This window comes from Brienomyrus brachyistius, chromosome 1 (genome assembly GCF_023856365.1).
Source record: "Brienomyrus brachyistius isolate T26 chromosome 1, BBRACH_0.4, whole genome shotgun sequence".
Lineage (NCBI taxonomy): Eukaryota > Metazoa > Chordata > Actinopteri > Osteoglossiformes > Mormyridae > Brienomyrus > Brienomyrus brachyistius.
The window spans coordinates 52,312,915-52,333,195 of NC_064533.1; the positions used below are offsets into that span (position 1 = coordinate 52,312,915).

General features: G+C 42.6%; 1 protein-coding gene across 1 annotated transcript in view; it reads left to right on the top strand.

The window, feature by feature from the left end:
* Nucleotides 1-20,192, top strand: part of LOC125740075 (sodium/potassium-transporting ATPase subunit alpha-1-like) — a 457,178-nt gene extending 436,986 nt beyond the window's left edge. Inside the window, exons 2-23 of the mRNA XM_049010789.1 lie at nucleotides 10,740-10,862; nucleotides 13,192-13,293; nucleotides 13,455-13,514; nucleotides 13,736-13,939; nucleotides 14,189-14,302; nucleotides 14,411-14,545; nucleotides 14,652-14,769; nucleotides 14,897-15,165; nucleotides 15,280-15,588; nucleotides 15,712-15,846; nucleotides 15,931-16,123; nucleotides 16,481-16,656; nucleotides 16,765-16,901; nucleotides 17,054-17,204; nucleotides 17,392-17,560; nucleotides 17,657-17,811; nucleotides 17,916-18,039; nucleotides 18,923-19,068; nucleotides 19,189-19,319; nucleotides 19,458-19,559; nucleotides 19,690-19,781; nucleotides 20,058-20,192. Of these exons, the coding sequence (XP_048866746.1) occupies nucleotides 10,851-10,862; nucleotides 13,192-13,293; nucleotides 13,455-13,514; nucleotides 13,736-13,939; nucleotides 14,189-14,302; nucleotides 14,411-14,545; nucleotides 14,652-14,769; nucleotides 14,897-15,165; nucleotides 15,280-15,588; nucleotides 15,712-15,846; nucleotides 15,931-16,123; nucleotides 16,481-16,656; nucleotides 16,765-16,901; nucleotides 17,054-17,204; nucleotides 17,392-17,560; nucleotides 17,657-17,811; nucleotides 17,916-18,039; nucleotides 18,923-19,068; nucleotides 19,189-19,319; nucleotides 19,458-19,559; nucleotides 19,690-19,781; nucleotides 20,058-20,086 (3,063 nt within the window). The 5' untranslated portion in view covers nucleotides 10,740-10,850 and the 3' untranslated portion in view covers nucleotides 20,087-20,192. The remainder of the gene's footprint in view (nucleotides 1-10,739; nucleotides 10,863-13,191; nucleotides 13,294-13,454; nucleotides 13,515-13,735; nucleotides 13,940-14,188; nucleotides 14,303-14,410; nucleotides 14,546-14,651; nucleotides 14,770-14,896; nucleotides 15,166-15,279; nucleotides 15,589-15,711; nucleotides 15,847-15,930; nucleotides 16,124-16,480; nucleotides 16,657-16,764; nucleotides 16,902-17,053; nucleotides 17,205-17,391; nucleotides 17,561-17,656; nucleotides 17,812-17,915; nucleotides 18,040-18,922; nucleotides 19,069-19,188; nucleotides 19,320-19,457; nucleotides 19,560-19,689; nucleotides 19,782-20,057) is intronic.
* Nucleotides 20,193-20,281: the final 89 nt, after the last annotated feature.

Genomic DNA, 20,281 nt, shown 5'->3' on the forward strand with positions numbered 1-20,281 from the left:
TGCTTTTCAGCTTCCCCCACTTACTTTGGAGGCAATTTAACAGTGGGCCCTGTGAATTTTTGGCTTTCCTTTTTAAACCCGGGCCTTTGGCTCTCGTTGGAGGTTGCCTAGCAACAGCAAATGGTTCTAGGAGAGCGGCCTTGCTGCTGATAGCTCTCTCTCTCTCTCTCTCTTTCTCTCACTCTCTCCACCACTCTCACTGTAGAAGTTCAGCACTCCATCGCGCCAAAACGCCGCTGAGCTGGGAGTCACACCAAGCCTGCTAGCACACCGCTCCACCATCTGGGAGCGCGTAATCCCGACAAACCCCATCTATTCACCTTGAAACGAGCACGGACTCATGCTTACACACACACACTGATTTAAACACCTCGGGCACGCACATACACACGCCACTCGTGCCTGTTAGCATGTGTCCACACTACTGGGACCCTGTATGTTTACATGTTTTCTTATTTTCATCAGAGAAGTGGGAAACAGCGGCAGGGAGAGATACACCTCGGGCCTGTGGTAGCTTCCAGTGTTGCCTCAGATAAGGCATAAATGAGATAAAAAATGGGAGAGAAAACATTCCCCTGGTATCTTTTATAACCACAAGCTGACACGCTCTCTGTACACATACAGTGCCTATTTCCCTGTTCTGGTTGTGAGTATCCAGTTAGAATAAGAAGTCATTGTCAGAAAAAAATGTGATAGGGGGTCATGTGGGGGAGGGGGGGGAGGTTAACGTTGTTGATCGGGGGGGGGGGGGGGGAATTGGGTAAGCGGATGATCTGTAACCACGCCCCTGGGAGACACTTTATTTGTTTTAAGATAAACACCTTTATTAAAGCATAAAATTTAAAAGAAGACAGTGTCCTTGGTAGGTCGTATCTGGGGGGGGCGGGGGGGGTGGGGGGGGTGCAGCGCAGTGGCAACACCATATTCATCCGCACCTTTACCCTTTGTAGCTTCACTATCAAAATGTGACCTGCGTGTGTTTGTTCCACAATTTAGGCTGAAGAAAATGTGCATGTCTGTAAGAGCTCAACTGGCGTCGCCAGGGAGCAGGAAATGAAAACCAAACAGCCGATCGCTGCGGCGCCAGCGAAGATGGAGAATGAGGTTGACATGAGGTTAGGATTCCTCACCCTGAACTGGCAGGTTAGGACAAGGTGATGTTCACCGATGCCCCCGCTGGGAGACTGACGCGTGGCTGAAATGGGACCTGGCCCCGCACGTTTCCTCTGCTCTGAAAACAGCCCTTGGCTTCCACAGGAGCCATGAATAAATTTAATTTTAGAAGGCATTTCAGGCTTGCTCAATAGTCCTGACAGTCTGGAACACTTACATAACAGAAGGTACTGTGCATTAGAATGAAGTGGCCAATTAAGTGGGAATTAATTATATCCAGAAATTAAAAGTTCCATGATTTCTTCCAAGTACTTTTTATGCTTAAAGTAAAATTCAAAATCGTACAATGTTAGATTTATCTATGATGTTAGAAAACATGTATACGTTTCATGAAAATCTCTGGGAGCAGTACTGCAGTTTGAGAGTGTGTCTGTCTGGTTGTAGACTTTGCCTTGTCTTCCTGTGACCTTGTTTCCATGGGGACAGAGGTCAGTCCCTGTGTCCTGTGGATTTCCAGAGGCACTAGTCAGCTGCACTCTGAGGGGAGCAGACTCTACAGATACTTGTGGCTAAAATAATTATAAAACACATTTATATTCATATGTATTTATTTAGCAGTCACCTTTATTCAAAGCCAGTACATATAAGTACTGTACTGAATATATACCAACCCAAATGTTCGCCAACATAAAATCCCTTGAGTGCATTAAAAGCTGCGCATCTTTGTTTAATGTGCAATGTACTAAAAATACAAGGCTTCGTTGTATAGTATTACCACCCACCGCATGTTAATCATAAAGTAGAATAAGAAAGCATGCCTGTTTACGTAACGAAAATGTTGCAAAGGCTATTAATAGTCTACATCCATAGGCACAAGCAGACGGAGTTCAGAAGAGGATCATGATAATTTTGATGAAAGGCCTTCAGTTGTGCTGGAATATAAATGCAGAGAGCAGCTGTTGAAAAGAACATGAATTAATGAATCCATCCACCCATCCATTCATCCGTACTCCAACCATTAATCCCATACAGGGAAACAAAGGGGTTCAGAACCTATGCCAGGCAGAAGATGGCATAAGGAAGAAGTACTTCCTGGCATGGGCACACTAGAGATAGAGAGGGCCCCATGGATGCATAACATAAGAGCATAAGAAATTTACGAATGAGAGGAGGCCAATTGGCCCATCAAGCTTGTTTGGGGAGAATTCAACTAATAGCTAACTATTTGCCCCTCAATCCAGGCCAATCCAATTATGTTCCAAATTCTTTAGGGCCCCGGCCACTCAAGGGGCCCTTGGAGCCATCCTAAGTTAGACCTCCTCCCCCCCCCACCCTCCCTGGCCATTTCGGTGCCCCTGCATCCTGAATAGGCTTCCGGTCCATTGCAAGGCACACAAACCCTACAGGAACTTTAGGAAGATCATCCACACATCTGCGAACAGCTTCTCCCGGTCAGGGTCACAGGATGTAAAAACATCAGTCAGCCAGGCAGGATTCAAACCCTTAACTCAACAGGACCACTCACTTCACCACCATGTCACCCAGTCAATGAGCTGAGCTTCACATTCCGGATTTCTGAAACAGGAAGAATCCACATTTAATAGATATTTTAAAGCCTGATGAGGCGTAGAGCGACACTCACGCATTGTACACATCGCTGACAGCAACCTGCATTTAAAATTTACTTGGAAGTGGAAAAGGCCTCTACTTTGCTGCTGGGCTAATTTGTGGAGGGTGTGGCTGGCATCACAGCTTTGGGCAGCGCACAATTCGCACGACCCCAGACAAACACTCTGGACCGTGGCCTACACTCTGTTGCTGTGTTGGCCCACTGTAACCCCCAAACCCACCCAGTAAGACCTCCTCTTTCTAATAAGCATTTATTGAAATGTATTGTATTAAATTTAGCAAAATCATCATTCGGAGCTGAGCGCATCATTTAATCTCTTTACTGTACTGTCACTGTTTTTGAATATAAAACTGTCAAAAACACAATTGTGTACTTGATGCAAATTTAAACTACAGGCAGTCTCTAGGTTACAAACAAGATCTGTTCCCTAAGTGTGTTTAAGGCCATTTTATAGGTAAGTCAGAAAAATAATAATACAGTACATAATAACAATAAAAATTACAGACGCTCCTCTACTCGCGAACGAGATACATTCCAAACGACCGTTCGCAACTTGAAATGTTCGTAAGTCGTTATTCAACATCATTTTAAGGGTATACACAAGTACAAAGAAGTAGGATGGTGGGAGTACGCACGCTACGCTGCTGCGCGGCTGGAGTAGTGGGCAGAAGTCTTACTAGGCGGAATTGGCGCGCAGAAAGAAAAATAGATGTTGCGGACAGGAAACAGGAGCCCAATAGACACAGTTTGGACTTACTGTGCTCTTCGTTCGTATGTCTGAAAGTTCGTAAGTTGAAAGTTTGTAAGTAGAGGAGCGTCTGTATATGGTAATAATAAACGTAGCTACATATGGTCCTGTACCTCGAGCCGATGAAGCTGTGCAATGTTTTCATGAGTGTCACGAAGTAGTGTGTGCGCCTTAACCATGAATCGTTGTATTTAACCCAAATTTCTCATGTAATAGGCTTCAGGGCAGTCCGTTCCTTTGTCCAAGTTGTCCATAAGTCGGAGGTTTTTTTAACCCGAGGACTGCCTGTGCGAAACACTTTTACACTATTAGTTTATTCTTGAGCATTCCATCTAAACTGCAAAGGTGTATGTCGTGACTTGGAGGTATTTAGTGACATTAAATGAATATAATAAGAGTTTGTGGTCATGGTTTTATGTTTCAGTTTTTGTGATGGGCCAGAACTTCCATGTGTTTTTTTTTGCCGAGCAGATTCCAGTGAGAATCCACCAACAGGAACAGAAGAACGGGGAAAGATTCCTGATCAGAGCGTCTCTGTAAATCCTACGGGAAAATGGTTGGTCGCTTACAGACCCCTTCAGCCTCGTCCCCTTGTTGGGTCACCTGACAAGCAGCCCAAAAGCTTCATGACGCACGGACACTTAAAGTTTCGGCACGGTAAACGTCGGCGTGTCTTTCAGCTCTTTGTCACGCCTGTCACCTATCAGCCTTTGTCTAGAGACACGAGTCCTTCATGAATATTTCACAAGACATGGTGCAACTTTATCCGATCGAGGAGAAAAGAGCACACGCACTGAGCAAACCGGAGGAGGAGTATCTCATTTCTGTCCACTTATTTACTTCTCTCTTAATTGAAATAATGAGGTACATCCTCTAATAAGAGACACATTTAGCCTACGGGTTTATTCTGGCAATAAAACTCCAGCAAACCCCAGATTTTAGCTGGGTCATATTACACAAGGCCTTATGAAGGGGAACGAAGAGCCGGCAGCCATTTAGGTACAGTTTCTCTGCATTTTTCACAATCCACAGATCAAAGGAGCATTAGCCTAAGACAAAGAAAGGGGTGTGTCAAACTGGAACAGACCAGCGTGGGGGCTAACCAGCTTCCGGGGGAAATGCAGTTGACCTCTGAACACTGGTCTAAAGCTTCTACATGTTTCCTGCATTTTCACAGCATCTCTCCATCAAGGCTGGGAGCAACGGGATCTCTTTGTTGTGAGTGCCGGGGCCTATGCAGGTCTCACCGATGCACGAGCGATGAGTCTGGCGTAACATAACAGAGAGCCCCTCTGCCACCACTCTGACTCTCCACTTTCATTCTCCTCTTCCTATACATCTCCCGCCTCTCTCCTTCTGTTCTCCTATTATTCCTCTGGTGCCTTTTCTCACACAGGCATACAATGTGGCCACTGTTCCTCCTGGCTAGAGGACACGCCCCTCTGGAAACCAGGAGAAGAATAGTGGCTGGAGTGGCCTAGTCCTGTTCGACACAGGTGCCAAGAACTCAGTGCTCCTGTTGGTTCTCTTTGAAAAGTTCGAAATTCAACACCTTTAAAGGGGCATGGGCATGCATCTGAATGGAGACCACGCCTTTCAAAGTTTTCAATTCACTGCTTTCCCCACAATTCAATATTCTGTTTTAAATTGACGATTGTATCACCAATAATCTATATTACCGGCTGTGTAGCTCAGATTACTCCAGTTAATTAATTTATAGAATTTAAGAGCTCACTATGACTGATAGGGCTCTATCCAACAGCCCTGTTCATTCATGCGAGCTTTGCAGGATCTTAAAGATAACACTGCTGAAGTTGTTCACAAAGGATCGATATTTCTCATTAATTCTGACGGCTCCTTACAGTTAAAAGTCTCAGTACAAGATCCTGATACAGACCGAGGTCAGTTCATTGATGTCAAAGATCTTCTAATCAGACAAAAGCCTGAATGTTACTGTGGAAAGGAGATGACATCAAATGATTTATTTTGTTTTATTCTGTTTCTGAAGTTTCCTTATCTTCCAGTAGCATCTTTAAGACTCCTTCCTCACATCTCCATCACCTGAGTGAAATAACTGAAAGTGTTGCATTGCAGACCTGGATTATGAGCATTAATCAGCTGTACCATCAAAGGACAGCGTGCAGTAAAGCAACTCATATATTCACTGACAAGTCCTTCCCCTCAAACAAGCATCTCCATCCAACCACTTACTTGGGTAAAGAGGAGACATCAATATGTATATAACAGTAACAGACATATGGGGACTGTTGTGACTGCCATGGTCAAAGTGATAGCAAAGCAGTTACCACTATAGAACTATAAGTGTAGAAGTTATGTCCAAAATAGAAGTCACTTCTAATCCCTTATGACCAAATCAGTAGATTCTTATGCGGATGACATATTAACCTTGATGGAAAAACCTTTGATGGAAAATCCTTCTTAATGCACACGGAAGAGAGCTGTGAAAGGAAAGAAAGCGGAACAAAAGAAACAAACCCAAGTTCTTGAGGATTTAAACTTGGGTGTTCTTAAGGAGTTCCTACTCTCTTGAACTGAGAAAAAAATATTCTTTCATTGCCTAGAAATGCCACAAAGGATGGGTACCTACGTGAATCTGTTTACAATTAAGTGTGTTTATAGACACAAAGAGAAAGTCCTGCCACGTCACACAGACAGCAGTTCCCATGCCAGATCAGCGTCTGGTCGCCCCAAACGGCTTCATAAAGGGAGCTACTGAAGCAGGGACGTCACATTCAGGTACCTGGCCGTGCTTTTCATTGCCTCTTTGGAATCATTCAGGACAGAATTAATCCAGCCTTCGTGTTCCTGATACTTTCAGGCACTGATTAAAGAGAGGACTATTTCATTCGGCTTTCCCCATTCGAATCAGCTAAACAAACTTTATCAAAAAGTCCCAGCAAAAGCAATAACCTGTAATTTGAAAAGCTAACCTTGAGTATTGCTTGCTGCAGCCTGTCTCAACATCATGGTAATGATTATTGAGGGAAAGGATTCAAATTCTTCAGTGTTATCGCTATTGACATCAAAGAAAGATTCTAGTTACTGTGCTATTCAAAAACCATATATGGAGTCATTATGAATATGGGATACTTTGCTGTTTTATTACATTTTAGGAAAGTTTATTTCTGATATTAGGAGGTGGTTTAAAAATACTTTCGTTCCTCATTGTGCCCACAAGGTCATTGCGGCAATAAAATTCCAGCAGAACCAGGTTTCGCGGGAGACACCCTGTTGCTAAAAACCTAATGAAGCGGAAAGGAAAGCCTGGAGAATTCAAAGAGCCGCTAAATACTTTATGGAGTCCCTAGGTTAAATAACATTGGCCCCCCACACTAAGTCTGCCGTATGTAGAACCGGAACAGACTAGCACTGGGCTAACCAACTGCAGGGGACAGGATACGCAACCCTGATGAGGAAGTCAGCGTACAGCTGCTGTTCTCTTGGAGGCTGATGCCTCCTTCCTGGGCTCCCACATGTTGTCCCTGCAGTACCCTGTCAAGGTTTGGAGCAACACTGGCTCTTTGTTGCAAATGCCAGGGCTCAGCAGGTCTGAGGAGTCTGACAGAATAAATCAGAGCTCCCCCCCTCTCTCTAGCCCCCCTCCCTCTCTCTCTCTCTGCTTTCTCTCTCTTTTCACTCCCTACTGCCTCTTCCATCCTCACATCCCCCGGCCCCTTTTCAGTTTTCCTTCATCGTGTTTCTTCCTCACACAGAGTGGCAGAGACGTTACTTGTGGCCAAGTGTGTTCCTGGATGTGTCTTCAGTCCTGATTGGAGGAAGAGTCACTCTCACCTATAAAGGCAGGGAACCACAGGCCGCAATGGGTCAACCCCGCAGGGTATGGCTGCCAGGAACTCAGTGTACCGAAAAATTCTAGCACGCGTGGAAGAAACCACTATTGACAGGGGAAGCCTTATAGAATGAGGCGTTTTTTTTCTCCTCTGCATTGCAAATGTTCAGTTCTGATGTTGACACTACCAACTGGAACACGCGACTTCTGCACCTGAACCTGCATCATTACTACCGTAGGGGCGGAGATCCACTCTCACCTGAGAAGGCTTTATTATTTCCACATGAGTAAAGTCTCCACAGCCAGTGACAGACCTTTATGCAGTAAAAGACATAACACAGCATTTACTGCATGTAGCTATTCAGCAGACGTGTGGCAGGGGTCACCTTAGATTCTACAACACTTGACAGATACACTCCCTTAATGTCCACTGTTCCTTCTGGATTTCTTGAACTGTAATTAATTTGTAAGGTGGAAGAAAGAGACATATCATTAAGGGAAAATGCCAAAGACGGAAGAACCACCAGTACAGGAGAAATAATGAGACGCAAACATCTGCCGGAGTCTTCAGGACTCATATTCACCGTCTATAAAGAGGGGTAACAGGCCAGCACCTCACGCAGCTAAGCGGCAGAATTGAATGTACTCTCGTGTCCATGTTGTGAATGATTCCGCTTATTTGAGTTCTGTTTTTTTTTTTCTTGAATGGCTTCGCCTCACGTTTTTCACGTTTTCACAACACCTCCCTGGTCTCTGCGGCGGCGTTTGTTTGCATTCCAGGGGGATGGTGGTCTGGTGGAGCCCGGCGTCTGTTCTCTCCACTGAGAGACACACCAATGGAAAACCACGTGGGAAGAGCCGACCCGTTCAGCTGCAGGACGGGGAGGAAGAAGTTCGAAGTGAAGCAGGCGATGTGCACGTTTCCAGCTTTGCAAATTTTGCAATGTTAGGGGTGTTTCTCTTTACTTATGATTTCTGCAATGTTAGTTTTGATTTCGATCGGTTAGCACACTCGCCTTCCGCAGATACCTTTTAGAAGTATGATAGATATATCTATATTTAAATAGAGGGAGAGAGATATTTATTTGCTTAACAGATGCTTTTATCCAAAGTGACACGCAATTGAGAAGGCAGGGTCAGATAGGCCCTGAAGCAATTGGGGGTTAGAGGCCTTGCTCAAGGGCCCAACGGTGACATCACTCGGCTAACACTGGGACTTGAACTGGCAACCTTCCAATCACAGACACATGGGGGGGCGGGGGGGGAGCTAAATAAACTCACACTAAAGGTCAAGGGTCAGAGAGGCTCTTTCAATAGAAGGCACCGTGTCTGTGTGAAAGTCACACACAGTATTTTATCTCCTACCCTCTTCCTCCCCTCACCCTCTCCGCTCTATGCGTATGAATGAGCCGCCTCACCAATCAGCTTGCACTTCCCGAGGCTGGGTTCAGCAGTAAATCCACCACCTGACAACTGACCCGACACATCTCTATTTCCATACAGCTGTAGTGAACACCCTCTGGCAGCCGTGTCGAGCGTCAAGTGATACGTCAAGCGCCGTGGGATCCTTCGGTTTTCTGACGTCATTTTTCCTGTGAGAAAGGATCAGGCCTTAAGCTCACAGAGCGAAGCTTCCCAAAGGGGATCTGAGACCACAGCAACATGTCAAGGTGTCCTTGCTAGGCCTTAGAACCATAACATACAAGGCTTCCATGTTCTCTTACGCGCCATGGAAAGTGTAAAGAGGCTCCTGGATATGGATGTGTGCTTTTCTCTTCAACACCATTAACAGAAAGTATGTTGTCCTTTTCAGCAATCCTGCCATCGCACCAACTGTCCAGTTCCTTTTAAAATACAATAATCATGTGATGATAAATTAGCAAGCCAGATTTTATTGTTTTTAGTTTGCCCTCAACAGAAGGAAGCAATTAGCACACCAATGAAAACTTTATTTGCACATTCATTGGCCATAAATATATTTCAAACTTGTCTTATGAGCACAGAAGCAATCAGCATCAGTATCTGACACATAATGACAGTGTGAATAACAGATATCATGTTAGTAGTACATTTCTTCAAAGGATAACACTATAATCACTATAACACTAGTTTACATAGAATCAGGTTGCTATAGTTTGCAGAAGGCTGACAGCTTAATTTTCAGGTGTGAAATGCCAATGGTTTCTCCCGCACGGCTCAGACAAACCAAACTTTTAGTAACTACACATGATACGTTCTATTTCTGTCATTCAAAACTCTAGCTTGATTTCTGCTTTAAAATAGTTAGCACCAGATATTATGTTATCATATTAGAAATTTAATGCCATGGCATCTGGAAGTATATGTTTGCAAGTTCACGGTGCACAAAGATGCTAAAATCTCAAATTCCGAGGTCACTGGGGTCAGTGCAGTCAGCTAGCGGAGTTACAACTCAGAGGACCAATGCTCCATTAACCTCTGGTTAGCTCCATTTGAAGCTAGAATATGTAGAGGCGGTCACTGGTATCCAGAGACATGGCGCATGCCTCATCACCGAAAGACAACAAACAGAGTCGCTGTTTCCAACACAAACGGCGTCCGGCTTCGGACCCTCTCAGACCTGTCCCTTGCCTCATCGTCTGACCCCGCCCAACATCACCTCATTGGTAGGGGACACTTTTCTGATGAAGAAAACCTAAACTATTAATTCTTTGCAACTCCTTAAAAAACATTTAATATGTCTGGCACATATTTTCTTCTTTATACAGTATGTTTGTGCAAAACAAAAAAATAGACGCCGCTTCCATCTAATATCCCTCCGACAGATAATTACTGTACAAAATGTTCTAGATTCTATTCTTACAAATTCCTGTGGTCTCAGTAAGGCCTCATTTTGAACAAAACTACATGTATCTTATCAGATCAGACACATGGCCAAAATACTGTGAAAATGCCACACACCCAGTACAAAACACCTTATTGCTGCTGAAGTTCTGTGGAAAGAGGATGAATGTTGCCCTGTATCCTTGTATAAAACACGTTACTGGTAAACAGGAAGCCAATAGCAGGTTGCCGTGAAATGGTAACTCCCTTCAGGGCAGATTAATAATTCTTTACCAAACATTTGTTTCTATCTTTTCGTGGTAAAAAATGGAATTCTTCTCAAACCTTCACCAAATGGCATAGCGTCGGTCAGTTCCAGTTGGACTGGGCCTGTTTCCTTGTAGTCTTTGACCCCCTTGATGTTTTCTCTGTAAACTACTCAGTCAGGGCATGTTTAGGATTAAAACTTACTTTGAAATGCCTCCCAGGTTAATGAAGGCAAAAAACCAGACCGCAAATTAACCCAACCACCCTGATAATCCCCCGACCACACCTTCTCCTGTCTGGGGAAATAATGCCTATATAAGGCCCGACATCAGATGAACCACCGAGTAGCTTCACAGCACGTCCTGTGGAAGCGACTCATAGATGGAGCACAGTCAGTACCAGTGAAATACAACAAAAATAAAAAAAGAATAGATATATTTTACACTTCCAATTTGGACGTTTAGGAACAACTAGCAGAGATGGGAGCTGGAGTAAGTATATGTTGACATTTCCATTTAAAATACCTTTTGTATTGTGACTGTGAGTACTGCTTATTTATTTACATATTTGTTTACTCGCTCCTGTTTTTTCATATTTAAAGATGGGCCAAAGTAAAAGTGACCTACTGTGTAGCAAATAGGAGATGTAACAGTAGTGATGGGTACAAGGGGGTCACTGCTGGGTCCTTGAAACCCAAATGAGTGTCATACCTACAGTTAGGAAGGTGCTACATTTCTAAAACAGGTAAAAATCTGAAGCTTCAGTTTAACACTTAACATAGTGTTGAAAAGAACACTCTGAGTGTTACGGCTGCAGATCTATTTATTCAACAGCTTCTCGGGCAGCAAGATGTTTTTATATCATTTTACTTAAAACACCCATGTATAATGCATTATAGACACCTTCATAGTGCATAATAATGCATTCATAAAGTATTATACACACTGCTATAACTATTTACAAAAAGGCATAACACATTATAGCCATATATTTCATGTATTATGTTTGCACTATGAAGATCTCATCTATAATTTTCTATAAATACCTTCATGATGCATGATAATGGCTTATACTGACCATTATAACGCATTATGAATGTATCTATAGTGCATTATAGATAAAAACGTCATAGAGCATTCATAATACATGACCAGCATGTCTATAATGTATGCCTTTTTTAAATAAATTGTTATAGCTGTATTTAAAGTTGAATGCATTGTTGTGCACTATGAAGGTATCTATAAGACATTATGATGACTGCTTTAAGTAAAATGTCACCAAAGTTTGCTTTTACTGTGTGTCAATGGGTAGCTGATTTTCCCACTGATAAATTATCTAAACACACGCAAGTCAAGTCTTCAGGGATGCAAAGCCAACCCTAGGGACACGCGAAGAACAGAGAATGTCCTTCACAGGGACAGCTTCCTATCACAGTCCCATGTTAATCCATAGACAATACAACTCCAGAAACACTTTCAATACTTTCAACAAATTTCACTCGATTGATTTTGATCAGTTAAAGAAAATGGAACAATACAATATCTCAGTGCTCATTCTTATGTGGAGAATGTTATGCTATTAACTTTACAAACTTAACAATTTGAAGAAATAAATGACATCATCATTAATAATGTCATAATACAGCTGTAAAACATAAATTGCATGGTCTTAAAATAAAATACTAGCTAAAGAATAGATAGATGTTGATAATGCACTGTTAAATAGCCATACTAGATTTGTTCAAAACTGAATTACCGTCTTGCATTTGTGTATGAATTACCTGGCTTTACTCAGAAGGAACTCTGTACAGATAAACATCTAACCCTTGCTATGTAAATCACTGTCACTTATCTGATCGCTAAGTCAACTGTGACTAGTTATAACACAATCAGGAAACAGGCTTATGCCATAAATCAGGGCATCACTTCCTTTCTATTCTGTTGTTTAAATATTAGATATCGTGATCAACTTTGTGTGTTGTTAGATCAATATATTTAAATACTACACAAGTGTTTGCAATGAATTTGGGCACATTGGATCTAAATCTTTCTCTACACTAAATCTGTCTAAAAGTCCTCAGGTCTCAAAAACAGGCTCTGTGAGGGTCTTGCGAATTTTGTTTACACTTAGAGTTATTCATTAGGCAGATGCTTGTGGCCAAGGTGACTTACAAATGGAAAAAGACCGGGCAACGCTGATTGACGTTACCGGACTGGACCAGAATTTTTGATGAGGGGCCCAGTCTGGGTGTAGCTATAGTGGGTCCATACAGTGTTTTCTTTGAACATTATTTAGCCCAGATTGTCCATGGGGAGCCACAGTGGGCTAATGTGGGCATATGTTCAGAGGATTGTATTAGTATGTCAGTGCTTTTCCTATGCATTATCTATACCCATCTTTTTACTGGCGTAAATCCCAGCCCTCCCATCCTAGTATTATGACAACTGAACAGCGTTATAGAATTCGTGGAAATATCACCTCAGATGTTTTTCAAACTCACTGCTCACTCGCTCCAGGTTAGCTGACTTGTCCCAAGTCTGGAAAACGTCCAGACTTCCATTACACATACTGGATTGGAAATCACAGTTAAAGTCAAACTGAATTTTGGATTTTTAGGTTAAAAAATGTAGCTAATGCACACAGCACCATAGCAACAGGGACTCTCTGGATTGTTTTCTTTGTAAGCACATCTATACTTAAAAATTGTTTTCAATCTTGCTCCTAGCAACAAAAAAAAATTGATCTCATATTTTTAAAAAGTTACGCCCTAAATAGTAAGTAAGCAGGTAGCTAGATGTTTCTGTATTTTACCCAACACAGAAAGGAAATGACTACAAGCTGACAGCTACTTCTGAGAATGACAACAGGAAGAAGAAGAACAAGAAGAAGGATATGGAGGAGCTGAAGAAGGAGGTCGATATTGTAAGTAAACTTCTCCATCTCCTACTTGCTTATATTTTGCCAACAGCGCACTTTATGGGCTTTAAGAACTGTAATAATCCTATGAGTTCATGAACAAAACATTTCTGTTTTTAATAATGTTTCAATGATGTAAATGTAATATGTATAATCACTTTTCACAGGATGATCACAAACTCAGCATAGAAGACCTTCAACGAAAATTCGGCACAGATATTGTTAAGGTTTGTTACTAATAGGGGTGATTCATTTTATCTAATTTTTCTTAAAATAGAAAACGCAAAGAGAAAAAGCTTTATGTATTCTTTTAAAGTCTTACAGGTTAATGCTCAGAAGAAAATCAGCAGATTCAGTGTAATCCAGTGAACATAAACTACTGTAGATGTGATTATTACAGTCACTATGCAGCAGCTGGATTAAAAATGTCCAACTTCATCTCACACAGGGACTGACTAGCATCCGTGCAAAGGAGATCTTAGCCCGTGACGGCCCAAATTCCCTCACCCCTCCAGTGACCACCCCAGAATGGGTGAAGTTCTGCAAACAGATGTTTGGTGGTTTTTGCATGCTCTTGTGGATTGGAGCAATCCTATGCTTCCTGGCCTATGGCATTCAGATGGCCTATGAAGAAGACCCTGCAAATGACAATGTGAGTGTGAGATTTAAGTGAATTAGGAAGTTTGTGACCAGATGGCTGCAGGTTCTAATCCCACTGAACCAACTTTTGGGAGGTACATAAGCTATTGACAAGTTTTGTATATTTTGCCAAGTAAGCAGTACCAGTTATACTATTGCCAATTGAATCTATTCCCAACAGATTAGCATTAATGTTTAAGCACATATACATCTCTTCATAGTGTTTGTTCATATTTATGCCTGATTTTTCTTCTGTTTACAGTTATACCTGGGTATTGCGCTAGCTTTCGTTGTCATTATCACCGGCTGCTTCTCATACTACCAGGAGGCGAAGAGCTGCAGGATCATGGACTCATTTAAGAACATGGTGCCGCAGGTGTGATTCCCTGTGGTATTACTGTATAAAAACTTACATTTCCCACTTATATTTCATAAGTTGTAGAGGGAATAGGCTGGAATACCATCTTTCCATTCTGTCTATCAGCAAGCCTTGGTATACCGCGATGGTGATAAAAAGTGCATCAATGCTGAGGATGTGGTGGTTGGAGACCTGGTGGAAATCAAGGGAGGAGACCGGATTCCTGCTGATCTTCGTGTCATCTATGCTTACTCCTGCAAGGTGATTTAGACTTCTTGCATTAAATGAAACCAGGTCCCTCATTTTTCCATAAATGTTGTATGTGCATATCTGTTATTTTCCTGACTGTAATTTGATTCGTTCACAGGTGGACAACTCCTCCCTCACCGGTGAATCTGAGCCACAGACTCGTTCTCCTGAGTTCACCAATGAAAACCCCCTAGAGACCAGGAACATCGCTTTCTTTTCCACCAACTGTGTGGAAGGTAGAGCATAACAGCAGAGATAACTAGCTGCATAAATAGCCAGATTCATGTATATAATTCATCCTCTGTAAAACATGGTATACATTTTACATTCTCGGCACCCTTCTATTCATCTACCTCATTATAGGCACTGCTCGTGGCATTGTGATCAATACCGGAGACAACACAGTGATGGGACGCATTGCTACCCTTGCCTCAAACCTGGAAGTAGGACAGACCCCCATTGCTGTTGAGATTGAGCACTTCATCCACATAATAACAGCTGTAGCTGTCTTCCTGGGTGTCAGCTTCTTCATCCTCTCACTCATTCTTGGCTATGGTTGGTTGGAAGCTGTCATCTTCCTCATTGGAATCATCGTGGCAAATGTTCCAGAGGGCCTCTTAGCTACTGTCACTGTGAGTGGAAAGATCCTGTGTCAATTTATATATATATATATATATATATGACTAAGCTATGCAGCAGCAAATATTTTGACACCATGTTAACTGACCTGGTCTGGACCTTGACAGGTGTGCTTGACCCTGACTGCTAAGCGTATGGCTAAGAAGAACTGCCTGGTGAAGAACCTGGAAGCCGTGGAGACCCTGGGCTCCACCTCCACCATCTGCTCTGACAAGACAGGCACCCTGACCCAGAACCGCATGACCGTGGCTCACATGTGGTTCGATAATCAGATCCATGAGGCCGACACCACGGAGAACCAGAGTGGAACCTCGTTCGACAGGAGCTCAGCTACGTGGTCGGCGTTGGCGCGCATCGCTGGCCTGTGTAACCGCGCCTTCTTCAAAGATTATCAAAGCAATGTTCCTGTCCTCAAGGTATGTGAAAGCTTGTCATTCAACTCTCATAGCACCCACAGTGTAGTCTGGTGCCCTTTTAATCTTCAATAACTGGCAGCAACAGGTGCCATTATCTTATTGTTCTGGCTCTTCCTTTGACAGAGAGATGTTTCCGGAGACGCCTCAGAGTCTGCTCTCCTGAAGTGCATTGAGCTGTGCTGTGGGTCGGTGAAGGAAATGAGAGACAGGTACCCCAAGCTTGCAGAAATTCCCTTCAACTCATCAAATAAATACCAGGTACACAGGTCCTTGAAAGTGACTTTGAGAAAGACGATATACTGTTTCGGAAGAATGTTTTTAATCTACTTGTTTCTCTAATAGCTATCTGTCCATAAGAACCCCAACTCTTCTGAGTCTAAGCACCTGGTAGTGATGAAGGGAGCTCCGGAGAAGATCCTGGATCGCTGCTCCACCATCATGATTCAGGGAAAGGAGCAGCCACTTAATGAAGACATTAAAGAAGCATTTCATAATGTTTACCTGCAACTGGGTGGCCTTGGAGAGAGAGTATTAGGTAAGGCGCATAGGTACAAAATACACAGCAGTAAATAATCTTTAAATGTATGTCAAACATACAGAACAGTACTGAACAGTACTGAAAGTGCAAAGTGCAAGCAGAAAGTGTAAGTATTTATGTGTCAACAATTACAAACAAAGTGTTATCTATGAAAATTGCAAAGGTAGTTCTTGAAATTTAATGCCCATCCATCTATTTTCTGTAACCGCTTGTCCTATTCAGGGCCACAGGAGGCCTGAAGCCTACCCTGGAGGGTACAGGTGCAAGGCAGAGAACAACCCAGGATGGGGAGCCCGCCCCTTGCAGGGCACAGTCACACGCCATTCAAAACTCTTTCTAACATTTTGCTTGCAGGATTCTGCCATTATTTGCTTCCTGATGACCAGTTTCCTGAGGGCTTTAATTTCGATTCTGAAAGCATGAACTTTCCCACGGAGAACCTGTGCTTTGTTGGCCTCATGTCCATGATCGATCCTCCCCGTGCTGCTGTGCCGGATGCCGTAAGCAAGTGCAGGAGCGCTGGAATCAAGGCACGTGTCTACTTGGGGTTTTTCTGTCGAAATTCCTGTTACATGATTGACGAAGGCAACTGTCCTGGTGCCAATAATTTCTAACTCTTATTTCTATCTCACTCTTAGGTTATCATGGTAACAGGTGATCATCCCATTACTGCCAAGGCCATCGCAAGAGGTGTGGGTATTATCTCCGAGGGCAACGAGACTGTTGAGGATATTGCTGTTCGTCTGAACATTCCAGTTAGTGAAGTTAATCCCAGGTACAGGACTATACTGGTCATAGTGACTACATCATTTAGACGTTTTGGGTGTTTTTTTTTTTTTTTAAATAATAATAATAATAATAATAAAAAACAGCTTGAAGCACCACAATAACATAATATAATGACTCTCCTTTATTTGTTGTCCACAGAGAAGCAAAAGCTTGTGTAGTCCATGGTGCAGAGCTGAAAAGCATGACCCCACTGCAGCTGGATGACATCCTGCAGTATCACACTGAGATAGTGTTTGCCAGAACCTCTCCACAGCAAAAGCTGATCATTGTCGAAGGCTGCCAGAGACAGGTATCATACTTTGCCATTTATCTTATTATTAAAGTCTTATATTACTTAAAAGCATAGTCTTACATTCATTTATACCCTTAATTTTACATTACGCACTCCTATTTCAGCCTAATTCAAGCTTCTCAGTTTCAACTGAGAAGAACAAACCTAGAAATGAAAGCTGAAAGGTCTCCCTACTATCCTACAGGGTGCTATTGTAGCCGTGACAGGAGATGGTGTGAACGACTCCCCCGCGCTGAAGAAAGCCGACATTGGTGTAGCTATGGGCATCGCTGGCTCTGACGTCTCCAAACAGGCAGCGGACATGATCCTCATGGATGATAATTTTGCTTCCATTGTAACTGGAGTAGAAGAAGGTATAACATGGAAGGATCCAAGTAAAATTCTAGAGTTTCCTTTCATTAAGATGTAATAAGCTATACATCTAGATCATTTGCCTTTTCTCTCATCAGGTCGCCTGATCTTTGACAATTTGAAGAAATCCATCGCTTACACCCTTACCAGTAACATCCCGGAAATCACCCCCTTCCTAATGTTTGTTGTTGCGAATGTTCCGTTGGCCCTGGGGACTGTCACCATCCTCTGCATTGATTTAGGCACTGACATGGTGAGTATGACGACAGCTAAGTCTAAAAAAAAACCTTTGAGGATTCACAACAGGGTTGCAGGTTTCCAAAAACTAATACTGGCACACCATTTGCTACCTGTAAGATTCCTGCCATCTCCCTGGCATACGAGGATTCCGAGAGTGACATCATGAAGAGACATCCCAGAAATGCCAAAACTGATAAGTTGGTGAATGAGAGACTCATCAGTATGGCTTATGGCCAGATTGGTAAGATCTTGGTATTATTTGGGTAAACAAATTCAGTTTCAGTGGAGGATCTGATCAAATGGTACACTGTTCCTTTTAGAAGCATTGCTACATTAACACTTGGCCATTACACCCACAAAAACTTTTATGACTTCTCATTATTAATCCATAGACATCGATCTGGAATTGTTCCCCCCTTAGCACCTATAACAGCAGCCACTCTTCTGGGAAGGCTTTCCACAAGATTTTTGAGTGTCTGTGGAAGTTTTTTGCCCATTCATCTAGAAGAGCATAAATGAGGTCAGGCACTGATGTTGGAAGTGAAAGCCTGGCTCGCAATCTCTCTCCTAGTTCATCCCAAAGGTGTTCAGTGCGGTTGAGGCCAGAGTTCTTCCATACCAAACTCACCCAACCATGTCTTTATGGACCTGGCTTTGTGCACTGGAGCAAAGTCATTTTGGAACAGAAAAGAGCCTTCGCCGAAATCTACCCACAAACTTGGAAGCAGGGAACGGTCCAAGAGGTCTTGGTATGCTTAGAGATTGCAATCAAAGCCTTCACATCCAACATCAGTGCCTGACCTCACAAATGCTCTTCTGGATGAAAGGGGAAAAATTCCCACAGACACAGTCCAAAAGCTTGTGGAAAGCCTTCCCAGAGTGGCAGCTGTTATATCTGCAAGGGAGGAATCAGCGTCATATTGATAACTGTGGATTTAGAATGTGATGTCATAAAAGTTCCTGTAGGTGTAATTTCCAGGTGTCCCAATACTTCTGTCCATATAGTCTGGCTTGGAATTAACATAACTGCTGGACTGTTACATGGGGTTGCTACATGGCTTCTGAATCCTATAAAACGTTTAATCTTGCCATTGGTCTTTCTTTTCCTTTTCTTTACTTTCCAGGTATGATCCAGGCAGTAGCTGGTTTCTTTACTTACTGTGTCATCCTTGGGGAGAATGGCTTTCTGCCAGATTTACTGTTGGGCCTACGTGTCAACTGGGAAGACAGAACCATAAACGACCTGGAAGACTCTTATGGACAGCAATGGGTCAGTAACCAGACATCCAAACTCTTTCAGGCCATGATGGTCAGTTATAGACATAGAAGGAGGAGATCAGTGTCTTAATGATATTAAACTGCTCTTTTTTAATGTCTTTCTGCATCTCAGACCTATGACCAGAGAAAGATCGTAGAGCATACATGTCATACGGCATTCTTTACCTGCATTGTACAATGTCAGTGGGCTGTCTTGATAATCTGCAAGACCCGGAAGAATTCTATTCTTAAACAGGGTATGAGGTAAGTGTGTAGCTGACATTGGTCTTTGAAATTTAACTATACTTATCTTTGGAAATAGCTATAGGCCATGAGTACAATTAGTACAATTACAAGTACAATTATCACTTACATCATGCCATTCACCTTTGTCACATTCAGGAACAGGATTCTTAACTTTGGAATTTTTGAAGAAACGTCTCTTGCTGCTTTCCTTTCCTATTGCCCTGGAATGGATGTCGCACTGAGAATGTATCCACTCAAGTAAGTCGTACGCCGTTTGATTGGCTGCATATCTTATTGAAGCCAGTGTGACAGTGGACGTCACTGCTCAGGGTTGCAGGTCCGAAGCGAACAGCTGTACATTTTTGTGTTGTTTCTCTCGTCTCCTCAGAATCTGTTGGTGGTTTTGTGCTCTGCCGTACTCCTTCTTCATCTTCTTTTACGATGAGATCAGGAGGTACATTCTGCGGCGCAGTCCTGGAGGTAAAAACCACATTTTCTAAGTTTTCCAGAACATTCTACAAACCCAGAATGAGCAACTAGAGAGAAGCAGATCACACTTCAATCTAGAATGCCAGTTTTCAAAATTAGTCCTTAAAATGTATATCTACAGACATGTAGATATAAAGGTGGTCCTGCAACAAGCACGAAGTGGGCTATACATTTAAGTTAAATACATACATGTGTGAAATATGAACACTTAAGCAAATATGCTATGCCTATAGGCATGTAAAACTTGTGTTTTTCTTCTTATTTTAGGTTGGGTGGAGAATGAAACTTACTACTAGAAGAACAGGAGCACCTTTGGGCTTTAAACAGAAAAATCTTTGTACTACAGCTCAGGAAATGAGCAATCTGCAGTGTAATTAGAAATAAAGAAGGTACCGCCCATAATTTTGGCCACCTGATTTTAATGTGATATAAACAACCAGACAAGCAGGCTTTGAGTAGCAGTAAATATGATTAATGGAATTAATTCAGTC